Source organism: Adiantum capillus-veneris, chromosome 30, assembly GCF_014529385.1.
Source record: "Adiantum capillus-veneris isolate H3 chromosome 30, ASM1452938v2, whole genome shotgun sequence".
NCBI lineage: Eukaryota > Viridiplantae > Streptophyta > Polypodiopsida > Polypodiales > Pteridaceae > Adiantum > Adiantum capillus-veneris.
This window is the reverse complement of record NC_140960.1, coordinates 53,649,833-53,668,185: the sequence shown is the minus strand read 5'-3', so window position 1 is coordinate 53,668,185 and position 18,353 is coordinate 53,649,833. Positions and strand designations below refer to the sequence as shown.

General features: G+C 41.4%; 1 protein-coding gene across 1 annotated transcript; it reads left to right on the top strand.

Moving 5' to 3' along the window:
* The first annotated feature begins 10,167 nt into the window (after positions 1 to 10,167).
* Positions 10,168 to 16,929, top strand: LOC147417970 (putative cellulose synthase A catalytic subunit 1 [UDP-forming]). Its single transcript, XM_086506614.1, has 14 exons — positions 10,168 to 10,431; positions 11,587 to 11,782; positions 11,976 to 12,184; positions 12,280 to 12,388; positions 12,665 to 12,845; positions 12,928 to 13,194; positions 13,297 to 13,642; positions 13,724 to 13,861; positions 13,938 to 14,063; positions 14,143 to 14,355; positions 14,454 to 14,712; positions 15,060 to 15,259; positions 15,450 to 15,800; positions 15,886 to 16,929. Exons 1-14 carry the CDS (start codon positions 10,354 to 10,356, stop codon positions 16,462 to 16,464), a joined length of 3,252 nt encoding a protein of 1,083 aa, XP_086362740.1. The 5' UTR covers positions 10,168 to 10,353; the 3' UTR covers positions 16,465 to 16,929.
* Positions 16,930 to 18,353: the final 1,424 nt, after the last annotated feature.

Genomic DNA, 18,353 nt, shown 5'->3' with positions numbered 1-18,353 from the left:
GCAAAAGAAACTGAGGGGATATCTATCTATGGATGTTCTGAAGTTCCCGCCTCTTCTTGAGTTGCTGGCCGTCCATCTCTCAACAGCTGGTTGATTCTTTTAAGCTCAGCTATTTCTTTTAGCAGCTCTTCTTCTCATTGCACCCGCATCAAAACCAGGTCTCTGTGTTGAGGCTCCTCCAGTTTAAGCTCTATCTCGAGGTCCTTGTTATTTTTTTCTAATGCTTTGTAGACTTCGTCTGTTCCTTTGATCGAGGCCATTGCGGGATTTTCTCGTATTTGCCGTAAAAAAGTTGCCTGATTATTTATTCTCAGCTTTGAGTATTGCAAGGAGGCGTTCACTAACATCTAATTGTACTTGAATTTTCTGAACTGATAGAGTTGTAGTTAGAAGTTCGTTGGTAACTTCTGCCAGATGTTCATCTTTGGCTTTGCAAGCATCTCACAACTTCGTAAGTAGGTCACCGAGCTCCTCCATTTCCTTCTGCTATTTATCCCTTGCTAGCTAATGTTGTTCATCTTCAGCTTTCATTTCCTGCACTTGCTTTTGTAGATCGATGATGACATTTAATCTGTCGTCTAACTCCCCTTGGAGAGCGTCAATCACCATCTCTAGTTCTTTAGCCTTTGTGTTGCGGCTAAGTGCTATTGATCGGAGTCTTTCCATCATGTCCTGCATTTGCCTTGCATATTCGTTGACTTGCAGGATTACCTCATCATTTGATTTCCAATCTTCATTTCTTGCTAGCTGCCTAGATGTCTCGACAGTCTCTTGTGTCTCTCTCGGCTGCGTTGTGGCGACTGGTGGCTGGCCTTTTTCTGCTTTTTCATCCTGAGGCTTCATGGATTCCTCGGTCTTTTCTTGCTGTGTAGAGGTAGAAGGGGTTTTTTTGGAATCTTGTTCTCTTGTTTGTTCAAACTTTGTGGTGTCCTTTGGTGCTGGACTCGCTGCCCTTTCCGGCTCTGGCTCCTGCTCTTTGTGTTGCCTTGTGTAGTAGCTGCCTATTGTGCAGATTCAGCTGCTTCTCTTTGTTCAGGCTCTGTCTCTTTTATGTCTTTATCTGTTGGTGATGGTGGTGGGCTCGGTATGGGGTGATCATGTTGTTCTAAAGCAGGTGAAGAAGGTCGGGGAGGCATGTCACCTTGTTCATGCGATGCTTCTCCTTGTGCGGTTGCTTCTTTGGCTTGTTTTTGCTGGTCCGCCGCCTCTTTAGCTTTCCATTCCGCTTCTTGGGCTTCTTTCAGGTTCAAAGCTTCTGCTTCTTGATACATTTTTTCCAATAACTCAGTGGGATCTTTTGCCTGTTTCCTAGCATGGTGCTTTGTTCTTGGTTCTTTCAATTCAATGGGTACCCACTTGGCCGGGTCCTTGCCTTGTGCTTGGCGGCTGCATTCATAGGAATACTTTTCTCTTTCAAGCCTGGCCTGTTTTTGTTGCGGCTCCTCCTGATGTGCTGGCACGGCTTTTCTTTTCATCTCTTCTCGTCGAACACTTTTTCCCTCATTGTTTGAGCTTTCACTGCTATGTCATTCTGGCGAGCTCTCAGCAGACTTGTATGTTCTCTTGGTAGATCTTGTAGCTCAAGGGGATGGTTGTGTGGACACAATCCAAGTGTTTTGATCTTGGGCAGGTGGCAAGTTGTCAGCCGTTGATAGCATGGTAGGCAATTCGGGTTAGAACCTCTGGTGCTCCCAGATATGTTATTTTTCCCTCTTTCTTTGTCTCTTTCAATGTGGACAACACGTATTGTGCGTGGTCAATTGGTTTCCTGGTCGTTGACTTGAGAACTTGTGTAAAGGTTGTGACAACCGCATGATTGGGTGTTGTATACCTTGACGATCTCTTGGCGAGGAAGTGAAAGTGCTGATGATACAATCTTGCAGGCTCTTCCACCTATTTTTTGGATGAGGTCGGCAAATGTCGCAGCTGTGGTTTCCTTGGTGAAAGTTCCTGCCGACTTTCTATCTCTTGCCCTCATTGTCATTCCTTCTGTTGGCAGTTGTAGAGCTTCTGCCACTATCTCTTTTGTAATCACCACTTCGACTTTGTTGCCTTGTTGGTCGGAGATTTGGATGGTTCCATCTTCTTTGATCGTGTGATCGTGGACAAGAGCTCATAAGCTTTGTGGAAATCCACTCCACATGGCTCTTGTTCATAAAAGTCTCTGAGCCCAAGCCTTCTATTAGCTTCTTTTGTATCAGGCTTTGTGGCGACATCATAAACTTCTTTTGGTAGAAGTTGCAGTTCTACTTCATGTCCTTCTTCGCTCTTGAATCTACCTGTGAACATTGTTGTGTTATGCTCTTCAAGCTATTCTTTCGACAGGTAGGTCGCTTTAGCAGTTTTGACTGAACTGGGGTCCAGTTGGTATGGAGGTAGCTCTTGCAGCTTCTCCTTTTGCGAGAGCTTCTTCTTGGCCCTCTCTGCAACTTGCATGGCTCCTGTTAAGTGAACAGAGTGTCAAAATTAGCAAATTTGGCAGATTCTTCTTTGAAATGTCCTTTAGTAAAAAATGCTGATAAATTTAGTCCAATTTGCTTCAAATCATTTTTTGAACATGCATAGATGCATAAAAACATGTAAAGAGCAAAATTATGAAGTCCAAACAAAAAATTGCAACAAAAGTAAATAATCGTGATTATTTATAGCTGAGTAATTTTTTTAACTTTTTGCAAACTTGACTTTATAGGCTTGAAGTATATACCAAATACATACTCTAAGTGAAATATGGGCTCATTTGGGTGCACAGGGTAAAAATAGTGCCAGATTTAGGCTTTAGGTCTTTGAAACAGTAGATGTAAAGAAATTTTGAGATTTTGAGCTCCAAATTTGTTCAAACTTGGCTTGTGGACTTATTACAACATGTACTTTGGGTCTATGATGGCAAAGTTAGAAATTTTTTCCATTTTGGTAAAAAAGTAAAATAATAGCGAGTATTAACTTTTTCATCAAAATGAACATTTTTTGGTGCAGCTTGGTTCTAGGCATGGTATAAATCCTAAGTATGTGATATGAGGTGATTTGGATCAAAAATTGTGGCTCATAACTCAAAATTTGGCTTGCAAAGACTTCTTTGTGTTTTTTGGCAATTTTCCAAGTTACATTCGGTCATTTTGGCTCATACTTGAATTTGGCATGTAATAGGTGTGTACAAGTGATAGGTGAGGTGACGATACAATTTTCAAGCCAAAATCTTGCAAAAGTAAATAATCGTGATTATTTACAACAGTCAATATTTTCTTGCAAAACTTGGAAATTTTGACCTAAACACATTCTATACACCTAAAACAAGTCCTAAATTGAATTTGGTAAACTTTGGTCTTGCCGGCATCACTTCGTACTTTGTCGACTCTAAAATCACCGATTTTTGTGACTACATGACCCGCAGAGTTGGTTAGTCACTTTTGAGGCTATGGACTTGTCCGCAACATAGTCATGAACCAACTCATCCAATTTTGGCCCATTTGGAGTCAGTTTATCCTCGTATGTCGAATTTGACGCTTTGTAGCCTTCGAGCCATTTTCTGCTTTTCGAGGGCTTGGCTTGTTTGATTTTATGAAACCAATCATATACAATGTGTATAGACCTCGTATATAAGCTGTCTGTGGAGTCAAAAACCAATTATGGCATCTGCCAAAAACCTAGCTTTTTTACTTGGGACCCCCTCAACCCTTGCCAAATGGTCAACTGTTGCTATAGAAGTGTTCTATTATGTTGGGGCATGCTATAATTCAAATCTCATCCGATTTGACTGAGCTAGCAGGCTGCTATGGTCAATTTTTGGTCGTAGATCTTCTTGCACTGCTCAAATTCTAAGGTTTTTTCTAGGGGTTTAGACTAGCTACCGGCCGTACAAAATGGATCATTGACAAGTATAGAACTTACCCCTCATGTCTCGTGTGATACGGCGCTGAAAACAGGTGACTGTGAACTCCGAAAAATACATGTGAAGAGGGTCGAAAGGCTTTCTCCAAAGGCAACAAGTGTAAAGGAGGTGGTTTCAGCTTAGCTTGGGTATCTATACACGGACTTCCCGAACCATTTTTCCTCAGATCCCCCTGTTAGTCCTACTAGGCTGTGAAATCTATGTTAGACTCAGATATTTCTCCAATGGGATTCTTGTAGCTCATTCTGCAAGAATTTTGCAAAAGTAAGTCTGGCCGCCTAATTTAGGCTTCCCGCTTCCATCTGCCGATTTGATTGAAATTTTTTGTGCTTGTTCGCCTTGTCTTTCTGATCACCACCGTGTCTTCAATTTTTCCATCTGAGCTCCTTTGCTATTTATTATTATTTTTGACCTGTTTATTGAAAAAATCAAGGAAAATAACAAAATGCGCTAAAAAGTAGAGTGAAAATCCAATAATTAAGAAAATCCATTGAAAAACACGGCTTTATTGTTTTTTGTTGGATTTCTCCATCTTTAAGTCTCAATATCAAGAAAAATGATGAAAAATAACAAAAAAGGACTACTTTTGATGATTTTTTGATAGTATATACACTATTTACACTCAACGAGAAGATATTGTCAAATAAATTTCCCTGTTGATGATTTATAAGGGCATTATTAGTTAATTTTTCAAAAAATCACACGTTAACATCAAACTTTTTTCTCCCTCTTCAAACATTGCCCTTAATTACTTTAGTACTCTTCCACCCCTCGTAGATGGCGTACTCTGAGATGATTGTGTGCATGGGTTGAACAATCATGTCTATGCATAGCCTTGGTTGGCTCTACCATGCTTTGAAGATCAATGCAGTTCAAGCCATTATGTTGTGCAAGAGTTGGGTCTTGAGTAATTAACTCAAGGGTTACTGATGTGGAGGCTTTCTGATGCTGTCTTCCAAAGAGCAAATCTTGTAGCTTGTGTGCTCTTTCCTTGATTGTACCATCAGGATGCTTTAGCACGTTGATTTTTTGAGCTTTTGGTATCAATAATGACTGTTGTTGAGCTTTTACCCGCCATTCATATCTTGGTTTGTCTTGGTCGGAATGGTGTGGTTGATTATACCATTAGGATGCTTTAGCATGCTGATTTTATGAGCTTTTGGTATCAATAATGACTGTTGTCGAGCTTTTACCCGCCATTAATATCTTGGTTTGTCTTGGTCGGAATGGTGTGGTTGAGGTTTCTGAGACTTAACTCTCCATTGCTTGATTGGTTTTCAAGTTTGCAAAGAAGATAAGTGCTCCTTTTTCTTTCAAATCCATTTCGTGCTAGGTTCCTTTCTAGGAGATGCTCGTCTTTGTGTTATGACCTTTGGAACCGTCTTTGGTATTGTCGATGATGTTTTGGGCTCCCAGATTTGAATCGGCTTGTCCTCAAGCTGTGCTTTCGGTACCCAAATTTGCTTGACTCCTTGCATGCTACTTGTAGCATTTGCTTGTCAATAGGATGGAGAAGATTGATTGCTTCGTGGTTTGCTCTGCTGATAACATCCTTACCATTCCTCCTTGCTTGGTGCAATTAGAACAATGAGTTGTCCACCTTTAGGTGATAGCTTGAGCAGATTGGTATCTCAATCTGGTACTGCCTTGTATGTTCGCATCCAATGAATTCCAAGAATCATTGTCTCATTCATGTGTTCATCTGGTAAGCGTACAAACTGATGAGGACATGAACATCCATGCACTATCACATTCAAGTTGATTACTCCCAATGTTGGTGTTGGTTTCTTGTTGCATCTTTTGATAGTCACTATTCCTGCTGTCAAAGACAGACTTGTTGCTTTCTTGTACGTGGAATAACTGACTGCATTTACTCTAGCTCCTGTATCGACCAATGCATTTGTGCTATGGTTGTTGAGTTGTACTTCGATGCAAAGGTCCATTCCATCTAACCATTCATCATTTGTTGACACTGCATCTTTCTGCAATTCCCATTGTCGGTCATCTATTTCCAGGGTGTTGATGGGCTTCATCAATAACTTGTTGTCGTTTTATCTTCCTTTGCTTGGTTGCATGCATTCTTTCTAGCAATTCATTGGTTAGCGGCAAATTATACTTCTTTAAACGACATCCCTAATCCAATTATCCATTGGTTCACCATTTAGGGTGGACAACTTAACTGCTACACTTGGAGATATATCTTCAATGATAAACATTCCGTTTTCCTTTTTCTTAAACTTGGGAATGTGTTGCTTAAGGGAATAGACTAAAACTAAGTCCCCTTTTTTGAAGATTTTTGTAATTAAATGGGAATCAAAAAATTGTTTTTGTTTCCGCTTTTGTGCATAGATGTGAGCTACAACAATTAGCCTTTGCTCATCTAGCTTCTCTAAATCTTCAAGTCTCTCTGACAATTCATGTCCAGTCCACTTAAGATCCTTAGCTACCCTTAATGTCGGCAATAGAAATTCTATTGGCAATATGGCATCAAGACCATAAACAAGGTTAAAGGGTGTAGCATGTAAAGTTGTTTTGAATGAAACTCGATAAGCCCATAGAGAAACATGGAGGTTCATTTCCCAATCTGTCCTTCCTGAACTAGCCACTTTAGTCAATCCCGAGCTAAGAATCTTATTCGTATGCTCAACTTGTCCGTTTGCTTGTGGGTGATAGGGAGCTCATTTGTTATGGATGACCATAAATTCATTAAGCAGATACTTGATTATTTCATTAAAGAAATGATTTCCCCTATCACTGACAATTTCTATTGGCAGTCCATATCTTGTGAATACATACTCATATAAGAATGCGGCAGTGGTTCTGGTATCATTCTTTTGAGTTCCTTTAGCCTCGGCCCACTTAGTCAAATAATCCGTAGCTACAATGATATATTGAGCTTGGGTTCTATAAGCAGGTGGCTGTATTGGCCCAACAAAGTCTATACCCCATTTTGTGAAAGCTCTAGCTCCCATCATTGGTCTTAAGAACATGTTGTCCACTCGTGTTGGCATTTTTGCTCGTTGACAAGCATCACATCTTTGAACATATCTTTGGCATCACATCTTTGCTCGTTGACAAGCATCACATCTTTGAACATATTCTTTGGCATCTGCAAAAATTGTTGGCCACCATATGCTTGCCATTAAGATTGCTCTTGCGGTAGTCTCACTAGAAAAGTGACCTCCAGCTAATCCAGCATATGGTTGTTCTATAATTGGAATATATTCCTCTTCATTTGCACAAAGACGCAAATGTTGATCGTTACCTCTTTGATACAATTGGTTTCCAATTGGAGCATAGTCTCTTGCTTCAGTTTCAATTGCTCTTTGACGGTATTTACTCATATCCTCAGGAAATGTTCGGCTCGATAAATAAGAAACTAGATAATTACTCCATTTAGAAACAGACGACATTTGGAATAATGTTAGATGAGGTATGGGTGTTTTGTTTTTGACATTGAGGACAATCCTTTACAAAAGAGCGAACATCACTCCTCATAGTTGGCCAAAATACTCCAAGTCTCAAGATTCTTTGCATAGTCTGGTCTTTTGCAAAGTGAAGTCCTACTATGGTAATATGTGCTTGACTTAGGTATTTTGTTTTCTCTTCAAGATTAATGCATAAGAGAAATATTCCATCTCGGTTCTTTTTGTATAGTCTCCCAGCTAGCAATTAATACATAGCCCATTGCTTGATTAATCCGATTGTAATAGGAAGTGGTATTTGCGAATCCACTTGAGCTATGGTCATCAATGATGCCATATTTTCCGACCATCGAGGTATCATTTCCACGAAGAATAGATAGACATCTAGTAGATCATCGTTTACTCCTTTAGGTGGTTCCCCTGAAACAATTCTAAACAAATGATCTGCTCTTTGATGAGTGGTGCCCTTTTTCACAACTATAGTGAAATCAAATTCTAGAAGAATGATGAACCATCTCACTATTCTTCCTGTGCTGCATGGCTTGTTGACCAAGTACAATAAGGCTTGGTGGTCCACAAAGAACACAAATTTGTTTGCTAATAGATAATGTCTATACTTTTTTACGGCATAGATCATTCCTAACCCTTCCCTTTTAATGGTGGTATAATCTTTCCGCCATGTTCAATTGTCGGCTAGCATAAGGAATAGGAAAATCAATTTTCCCATCTCCTGGTTGAGCTAGTATACACCCGATGGCAAAATTGGAAGCATCTACATGTATTAGGAATAACTTATTCCAATCTGGTTCTTTCAATATTGGAGCTGAGGTGAGAGCTTGCTTAAATTTCATGAAGGATTCTTCACACTCATCAGTCCATTCAAAGTGTGTAATCAAGCTATACATGGGTTTTGCAATTATAGCGTACATGTAAATGAATCGTCTGTAATATCCACAATGTCCCATGAAGGCTTGAACCCCCTTGACTGTTGTTGATCTAGGCAAATCATCAATAACATGAATTTTATCCATATCAGTAGATATGCCATTTTTAGACACTATATGTCCAAGAATTTTTCCTTGTCTACCCATGAATGTGCACTTTTCAAGATTTAAGAAAATCCAATAAAATCTATATTTTTCAAATACCTTTTTGAGGTGTTCAAAATGATCAGCTTGGATTGATGAATGTACGCATAGATCATCCATATATACTTCCAAGAATTTCCTAAGATATTCTTTAAAAGCATGACTCATCAATCTTTGAAAGCTGGCAGAAGCATTGGTTAACCCAAAATGCATGACCCGATAGGGAAAAATACCCCATTTCATTGCAAAAGTAGTTTTATGCTGATCTTCTTGGTCAACCAAAAGTTGATTGTATCCCGAAAAGCCATCAAAGAAGCTGTAATCTTCTTTTCTTGCGACTTGTTCTAAAACATGCTCAGTGATTGGAAGAAGAGAGCCTAGAATTTAGAGAACATGACAATAGTTGAGGACCGGATTTATGTGGAGCCGGTCCCCCCTCCAATAGGCATTTGTATTATGATTACTCCCATAAAGAGAGACTTGTTACAATACATTCTTTGTGTTCCTTGTGACCTAGGTGAAGCAATGAAGATGGAAAGCTTCATGCATCACCATCATAGCATAACCTAAACTTGAAGAAAGCTTTAACTATACCAAGCCTCAGTCCCAAGACCTCAAACACCTTCGAAGGTGGAGAGAGCTAGCAGGGAATGAGGGTAGGGAAGAGGAAGAAGAAACATTTCATACGAGAAAGAGCTAGTTCCTCACTTATCATAACTCTTGTGCTAGCATACATAATAGCATAGTAATGAAGAAGAAATAGATGGCAAGCTCAAGCATTGAAGCATGGCTCTTGGATGGATTTGCACTCCATAACCAAGAGTGTTGGTGTAGGCTCTCAACCTCTACTTGCTTGGAGAAGGAGAGGGAGCTCTTTCACTTTGCATACTACACAATGAGAGTGTTTGTGAGTGTGTGTGGGTGAGAAAAGGCCGCGGTAAACAATTAGAGATTTTCATAGTGAGAGAGGTATTGGCTGGGGATATTCCAATGATAGTGGATCTGCTCGCGTGGGGTCCGGTTCTGCACGAAGGAGGGCTGAGTCGTGCTGGTTCCTGTTTGGTGCTTCGACAACTACCTTTTTCTGTACTTGGGCCTGGGCAGCTACCCCCTCCTCCTTGGGAGGAATTTCCTGCGTGCCAGGCCTTATTGTGGCAAAGCGACGCTGTCTTCTGCGAGCTTCTGTGAACCTTGGTTACTATTGGATGGTGTGGATTTGCTTGGTGGGTGTGAAGGTGTCTTGTTCGGATGGTGCTTCATGGTTACAATGGTTTGTTGTGGTACTTGCTCGTCCTCGAGGGGTTTCTTTGCTGTGGTGTGCTACTGCTTCACTCAGTGATGATCTGGTCGGTTTGTCGTGGGCTTTGGACACTCGGGTGGCTGTGGCCGTCATGAGTGGTGGCATCCAAGGCCTTCTGGTGGTGGGGGTTGTGTGTATTTGGTGCAACTCGTGGTTTATGGTATGGGAACTTGTGGTGTCCATCTGGTACCCTATGAGGAGAGTTGGTCATGTAATTTTTGGTTTATAGTAATACAATAATACCACTCACTGTTGTGAGTTTTTGGGGGGAAAAAAACATTTCTTATGCTTGTATCCTTTGTGCTATGGATCCCTTACAATATCAAAACATTAATTCAATTAACGGGCAAAAGGCGATGGGTCCGACAAAAAAGCGCTCTCTCTCTCTCTCTCTCTCTCTCACACACACACACACACACACACATCACGACTCACGAGTTCATTTACATGCTTTTTTGCCGTAGAGTTCTCCGTGTCACTCCTTTTCGTCTGAAGTAGACCCTCACCATAGCTCTCACTTCGGCTCGGAAACAGCAGCTGCAGGCTTAATGGAGGCCAATGCCGTAGAGTTCTCCTCCATGTCGCTCCTTTTCGACTGAAGTAGACCCTCACCATAGCTCTCACTTCGGCTCGGAAACAGCAGCTGCAGGCTTAATGGAGGCCAATGCTGGCCTTGTTGCGGGCTCTTACAGGCGCAACCAGCTGGTAGTCATCGCGCCAGAAACTCATGGAGTAAGTACGCAGATCCGATGTCACTCGTTTGCCTCTCTTTGCTAGCGGGTACTCTACTGCTGTCTTCTGCTCATGAGCATTAATCTTGCCGAAAGCTCACTGCTTGAACTGCTTGCTCCTCCAACACAGGTGGGTCATGTGCTTGAACAATCGTATTGCTGACCATGATCCTGCTGCTCGTTTTCTGCCCGCTTTCTTTCACCTATTGTTGCAGTAGTGGTTGCAATGCTTGATGTTGCAATTGAGCACCTTGATTTCTCGGGCGCCCATGTCAGGCCTTAAGCTATGATACTTCCTGCTCTTCGTGAGTTTGCAGTTCTCCATCTTTGAAGTATTTAGAGTGGTCATTGCTTCAGCAGTACCACTTACCGTGCCCTAGGAGAGAATTCTCTGGCTCCTGATTTTTTGCGAATCAGCACGATCCCAGCTAATCAGCACTTTCCTTTCATAGCACAAAGTCATGCATAGTTGTCTATCAGAAAGTAACCCATTAATCCTTCAAGATTTTAGATAGGTTTAGCACTCTAAGCATACACAGCACCAATGGTCCAAGTCACAGGGGTAGGCAACGAGTTGCTGCAAGTGCTTGCTGGGTGGAGGTGTGTCTTTGGCCAACTGAAGTTGTGCCTCATTGGTTGACCATCTATCGTCCCTCCAGTCTTCAATGAGCTAGGGCTTCAATTTGGGGCTGGGTATTTGCCGGCCCTAACCTGTGGCTGCTCCTCTGGGCTGTGTAGTCAGTCTATCAGCCAGCAATAGGTTTTTGTGTGCATTCATGTATGGAATAATAGAACCTCTTTTTGATAAGAAAAACTCCAAGGAAAATGTTTGGTCTTGAGAAATTCAGCGATCGCTGCTGATGCTTGAATTTTGGGGGTCTCGTTGGAATCTGTCAAATGCCCAGGTTAGAATTTAACATCTGCAAATGGAGTGCTACCCATTTTGAAGTTCTTAAGATTTATTAATACTGATAAATTTCAACTTAGAAAGAGTCTAATCATAAATGCATATGAAGGCAGGTAGTTATCATCTTCAAGGTAGTACTGTCCACGTGGAAGTTCTTTGAAGATTTGGTTGAAAAGCTGATGTTAGAGAGCAGTGAGTTTATGCTGTGCCGGGTGCTGATCATTTGTGTGGCTCCTTATGTGTTGTTAGCCGAGACCGCTCCAACATTCAACAGGACAAGTTTGTCAGATATGTGGTGACGACGTTGGTATCACTCCTACAGGGGAATTGTTTGTTGCTTGCAATGAGTGTGCATTTCCAGTATGCAGGCCCTGCTATGAGTATGAGCGGAAGGATGGAAATCAAGCCTGCCCTCAGTGCAAGACAAGATATAAGCGACACAAAGGTTAGCGTCTGTAAATATTTGATCATCTGCTTAAGGGTTTCAGATGCCCAAAGTAGATGAAATGGTTCTGGTTGAATGACGGTTCTGGACTTGATATTGGCATTTTACATGTTGGGTCATTGTCTTCCTTCTCTGTAACTATCTGATATTGGCTCTGTCTTACTAGTTTCCCGCTCTGTAATGCATGTTCTAGGGAGTCCTCGAGTCTTGGGAGATGAGGAAGAAGAAGATGTGGATGACCTTGAGAACGAGTTCAGCTACATTGACATTCATGATCCCCGCAGGCAGCGCACACCAGAGCAAGATCACATGAGTTATGGAGGGGCTGATACTAGAAACACTCCCCATGCTCCAGCTCGGCCTGTCCCTCAGATTCCTCTTCTGACAGATGGCAGTCATAATGTATGCACCAATCTTGAAGGCTCTCTCATTGGAACCTTCTCTTTATGATGGCTCATTTCATTCTTGTGCCTGAGATTTTTGCAATTTTCTTGCAGGTGTCTGGTGAGTTTGCTGGAATTTCACCTGATCATCCTTCTTTTTACACTCCACCAGGGGGTGGCAAGCGTGTTCATCCTCTACCCTACGCAGATTCTAACATACCCAGTAATGCTCTCAACTGGATGTACTATCATATGTTTCTGCGTGGGGCGTGTTGATATGTAGTTCTATACCCAGTACATGGCAGTAATCATGTTGATTGGGGTGTTGTAGTATTCAGTCAATACTCAGCATGATGATACAATGGATGACTATCCTGTGCATGAAACTTGCACCTTCCTTTATAGATGGATTTGGGCTTTTCAATCTAGGTGGAACTTTTTGAGAGTTTTACTTTTGCTCATTGTCTTCCTCCTCTGTGGATCTCATGCTCAATTTTAGGTTCTGTGGAATCAAGGAGCATGGATATGAGCAGGGAATTCAGCCCTTATGAGTTTGGAGACATCGCTTGGAAGGAGAGGCTTGACAGCTGGAAGTCCAAGCAGGAGAAAATGCAGATGATAGAAGGTCATGCTGGAGGTGGGGAAATAGATGATAATGGCCAAGGCGGGGATGCTGCCATGTAAGTATTCAGAAATCTTTAATGGGATGTAGATCTCTTGACGGCAGTAAACCTCTTTTTTTCTGTCTTTCTCCCTCTGCAGGACTGATGATGGTAGACAGCCACTTTCACGAAAAATTGCCATTCCGTCTACAAAGATCAACCCTTATCGAATTGTTATAGTTGTTCGATTGCTGATTTTGGCATTCTTTCTGAGATTCCGTATTCTAAGCCCTGTTAATGATGCATATGGGCTATGGCTTGTGTCTGTCATTTGTGAGATATGGTTTGCTATCTCATGGATTTTGGACCAATTCCCTAAGTGGCTTCCAATCAATAGAGAAACCTACCTTGACAGATTGTCTCTAAGGTGATTTGCACAGTTCTTGCTGGGTGATTGGACCATAAATGTGTGTGTGTGTGTGTATTTAGTAAATGCTTTTTGTTTGTGACCATTGAATCTTATGTGTAGGTTTGAACCAGAAGGCAAACCCTCCAAGCTATCTGCAGTAGATGTATATGTCAGTACAGTAGATCCTTTGAAAGAGCCGCCCCTTGTCACTGCAAATACCGTCCTTTCTATACTCTCAGTTGATTACCCAGTGGATAAAGTGTCATGCTATGTGTCTGATGATGGTGCGGCCATGCTGACATTTGAGTCACTCTCTGAGACTTCTGAGTTTGCCAGAAAATGGGTGCCTTTTTGCAAAAAATTCAGCATCGAGCCCAGGGCCCCAGAAATGTACTTTGCTCAGAAAATTGATTATTTGAAAGACAAAGTTCAACCTACATTTGTGAAGGAGCGCCGGGCCATGAAGGTCTGCTTATGCTTTATTGTGATTAACTGCACTTGTTGTGAGTTTTTGAGTAGCTTTTAATTGTCATGCATGGCTTTGCAGAGAGAGTATGAAGAGTTCAAGGTAAGAATAAATGCTCTGGTTGCCAAGGCACAGAAGGTCCCTGAGGAAGGTTGGACAATGCAGGATGGCAGCCCATGGCCCGGGAACAACACTCGTGATCATCCTGGAATGATTCAGGTGAAACTGAAGGGTAGTCTGGAAAACCTTTGTAAACATGATGCAGATGTACTCATACGGTATTGCTTATTTGCAGGTTTTCCTCGGTCATAGTGGAGGACATGATACTGATGGCAATGAACTCCCGCGATTGGTATATGTCTCCCGTGAGAAGCGCCCAGGATTCAATCACCACAAGAAGGCTGGTGCAATGAATGCTCTGGTATGTGATTTTGAACTTATTTAGGATTAATTCAGCATCTTGCATTCATGTGTTACCCATTAACCGTCTTTGTGAGCAGGTTAGAGTCTCAGCAGTTCTTACCAATGCACCTTACTTTTTAAACTTGGATTGTGACCATTATATTAACAACAGCAAGGCTCTCCGGGAAGCTATGTGTTTTATGATGGACCCAAAGCTTGGGAAAAGAGTGTGCTATGTGCAGTTTCCTCAAAGATTTGATGGCGTTGATCTGCATGATAGATATGCCAATCACAATGTTGTGTTTTTTGATGTAAGTGCACTTACATGTCAGAATTTGTTTATTGAATGTTTTGAAAATCTGTTTGTCCCCTTAGACTGACCCTACACTCCATTGTATTGCCCTTGAAGATCAACTTGAAAGGCCTTGATGGAGTGCAAGGTCCTATGTACGTCGGAACTGGTTGTGTTTTCAGAAGGCAAGCTCTGTATGGTATTGATGCCCCTTTGAGTGACAAGCCTCCTAAAGACGACTTGATCACACAGTTCTGCTGTGGTCCCCGGAAAAAGAGTAAGGTTTCCAGGTCTAAGAACACGGAGAGGAGGACTGCAAGAAGCGACTCCTCGATACCTATGTTTAATATGGACGATATCGACGAGGGCATTGAAGGTATGTTGTTTTTGTTGTTGTCTCATGGAGCCTGCAAGAGGCAAGTTTTTGATGTTCGTGTGTGTGTGTGTGTGTGTTTGTCCTACACTTACTATTGGGCACCGGTGATGCTAGTAGGTGGACTGGTTAAGTTAACAATGAAGCTGATTTTATTGGGCACTGGTGATGCTAGTGGGTGTGAACTGGTTACACTTAATGTTGTGGATAATGGAGCTGATGCTTATATAGATATTTTTACCGATGATTACCGTGTGTTTATAGCTTTAATTTCTCTTATCTTGGATTCATCTAGGTATGCACCTGCCCCATGTTGTAGGGATGTAACTAAATGCCTTTGTGCATGTCAGGGTATGAGGATGACAACAGGTCTCTGTTGATGTCACAGAAGAGTTATGAGAAGAAGTTTGGTCAATCACCGGTATTTGTGGCTTCTACTTTCCATGAGGATGGTGGTGTGCCTGCGTCTATACCCCCAAGCTCTCTGCTGAAAGAGGCTATTCATGTTATAAGCTGTGGCTATGAAGACAAAACAGAGTGGGGGAAAGAGGTCAGCAACCAAGTAACATTCTGTTTTTTTAAGTTTGAACAGAAATGGCTGGCATTTTTGCGAAGCACATGCAAGAGAAGCAGTTGCATTGAGACTGAAATCTCTGTCAGCTCTTCTTGGCTCGAAGTGAAGGTTTTGCGACACTGGAAAAAGGTTTTACCACACTGAAAAAAGCATTTTTCTTTTACAGATTGGATGGATATATGGTTCGGTTACTGAAGATATCTTGACTGGTTTTAAGATGCATTGTCGGGGTTGGCGGTCGGTTTACTGCATGCCAATGCGGCCAGCCTTCAAGGGGTCTGCCCCTATCAATCTTTCGGATCGTTTGAATCAAGTGCTTAGGTGGGCCCTGGGATCAGTTGAAATTTTACTCTCTAAGCATTGCCCATTGTGGTATGGTTATGGCGGTCGTCTGAAGTGGTTACAGCGTTTGGCTTATATCAACACGATCGTCTACCCCATAACATCATTACCACTGCTGGCGTATTGTACGCTTCCAGCTGTGTGCTTGCTTACTGGAAAGTTTATCATACCAGCGGTAAGCCTTCAAGCTCTTCTAAATGTTTTATTCCCTGCTCTGTTGAGAAGTCTAGTTTTTGTTAACATGTGCATGTATTCTGCAGATAAGTAACTTTGCGAGTTTATGGTTCATTTCTCTTTTCTTGTCCATTTTTGCCACTGGCATATTGGAAATGCGCTGGGGTGGTGTAGGGATCGATGACTGGTGGAGAAATGAGCAATTTTGGGTGATTGGAGGTGTCTCTGCTCATCTTTTTGCGGTTTTCCAAGGGCTTCTCAAGGTTCTTGCAGGTATCGACACAAATTTCACAGTCACTGCGAAGGCAGCGGATGATACAGAATTCGGGGAGCTCTACATCTTCAAGTGGACAACCCTTCTTATCCCTCCTACTACTTTAATTGTTGTAAATTTGGTAGGTGTAGTGGCAGGCATTTCCGATGCATTAAACAGCGGATATCAGTCTTGGGGCCCCTTGTTTGGGAAGTTGTTCTTTGCTTTTTGGGTCATAGTTCATCTTTATCCTTTCTTGAAAGGATTAATGGGAAGGCAAAACCGCACACCCACAATCGTGATTGTGTGGTCGATTCTTCTGGCCTCGATCTTCTCGCTGCTGTGGGTGAGGATTGACCCTTTCATTAGCCAAACGACAACAACCTCATCACAATGTGGGGACAACTGTTGATTGAAAGGTCTCAGTGGTGAAGGGGCAAACCACTTTTGTACCGTCAAGGGTCTTTGTGGATGTCTGGTGGGATTGGGGTAGGAAGACTGGCATCCTTGCGGTGATGATGCGGATGAGGATGTCTAGAGCACACAGCTTGGCTACTATGGGAGGTGCAATGGGGTTCTTGGCTACTCTGAGGAACAATACAGTATTGGAGTTGTATGTGAATGCATGTTTGTGTCAAGGTGCTTGGGCACGATGAAGACAAATGGAGTAATGAGAGTCATATCCATGAATCCATTTATGTGTCCAGGAGCCTGGGACTTGAATGTAAACTTGATGCTAGAAGGCTCTGCATGGATGTGTAATTAATGTGTGTGTATGGTAAGGGTTTGTGGCAAGATGTAGGAAGGGATATTAGCTTGTTGAGTTTGTACTGGATATTATTATATATAATCACAAGAAGATTTAGAAATTTTCTGATGTAGGAAAACAGAGTCTTTTTCAGTGTTTTTCATACAATGCATAACATCATGAGCTTCTGCTCGAGAGGCATCGCATACGTAGCTAGGTATGATTGGGGGCAGGGGACCCCCGGCCCCCCCACCGGGCCGGCGGTGAAGCTCATGATGTTGAGGTAAGTCACAATGTGAGAATTATTGTGAGAATTTGTCCAAAACTTCTTGTGAATGCTATTGAACATTTGTGGTATTTGATGAAGGCATGTTCATGACACTTTCCACTTATCATTCAGTCATTGGAAGCAGTTTTAATCGATTTCAGGAGGATATTTGCAAGTTAGCTGTCTTGGATCCATTTGCAAAATTTATTTTTGATGGTAATTTTCGTATTTTGAAGGTAGAATGTGAAGCCTTAACTAGTAGTGGGTTCTAAAATTTTGATGCAACTCCTGAAAATAGAAAAATGCCCTTATCACACGGGCAAAGATTAATGCACTTTTCATCCCCGGAACAAAGAATAAAAATAAGGATATTTTTATCCCCGGCGACATTAAGGCCGCCGCTATGAGTGTTGCAACGATATCGTCTCTATGGACGTTGTTATGTGGTTCTTTATAAGTGTTGCAATATAGCGATGTCCATAGTGATGTTCATAGCAATTGTGTGGGTTCCCAATGTAGTGATGTTGGTAGCGACATTGCAAATCCCAAAATAGCAATGCTTACAACATCATCTGAATATATATTTTTTGGTGGTAGGACATTTTTCCAATCAACCATAGAGTATAATATATCAAAAAATGAGATTAAAATTGGCAAAATTGAACAAAAGTACATTGACAAAAGCATACTGTAATGAACAAATCATAGCAAAAAACTTGACATTGATTGATTGTCAAGTTGGATCAAAATGTACGAATGATAATTCAATTGTCATTACGAAAAAATGTAGAACTAATTTACATTGTTGTGAATCATTTATAAAATTGATGTATACACGTCATCTCCTAATACATGTTATATAGAAGTAAAACTAGTGCTAGTAAGGATTAGTTTGATATAAGTTAATTTGACGTCTCATTTCGTGTCAATGGCGTATTTGTCGGATTATGTATTAAAAAAAAAAACAATAAGATTTTCTATAAGTATAAACGCACAAATATAAAACAATCTAATAGCTCATTATTAAAATAAAATATATTTCAAAGTGTAAAGTTAAGTAATAACCAAGCTGGGTCAAGAGCTCAAAATGTCCACAAGGGTAATTAAGTCCTTTTTGTCCGTATATTAGCGCTCGTACGTTGTGGGGTCACGTCCAATCATGGAACACTATTCATGACATACAAAGAAAACATTATGTTAACATTTAAGATTATAAATATTCAAAACTACTAAACCTAGAGAGCAATGTAATAACGCTTATAAACTCATTTTCAAATGATGTCCA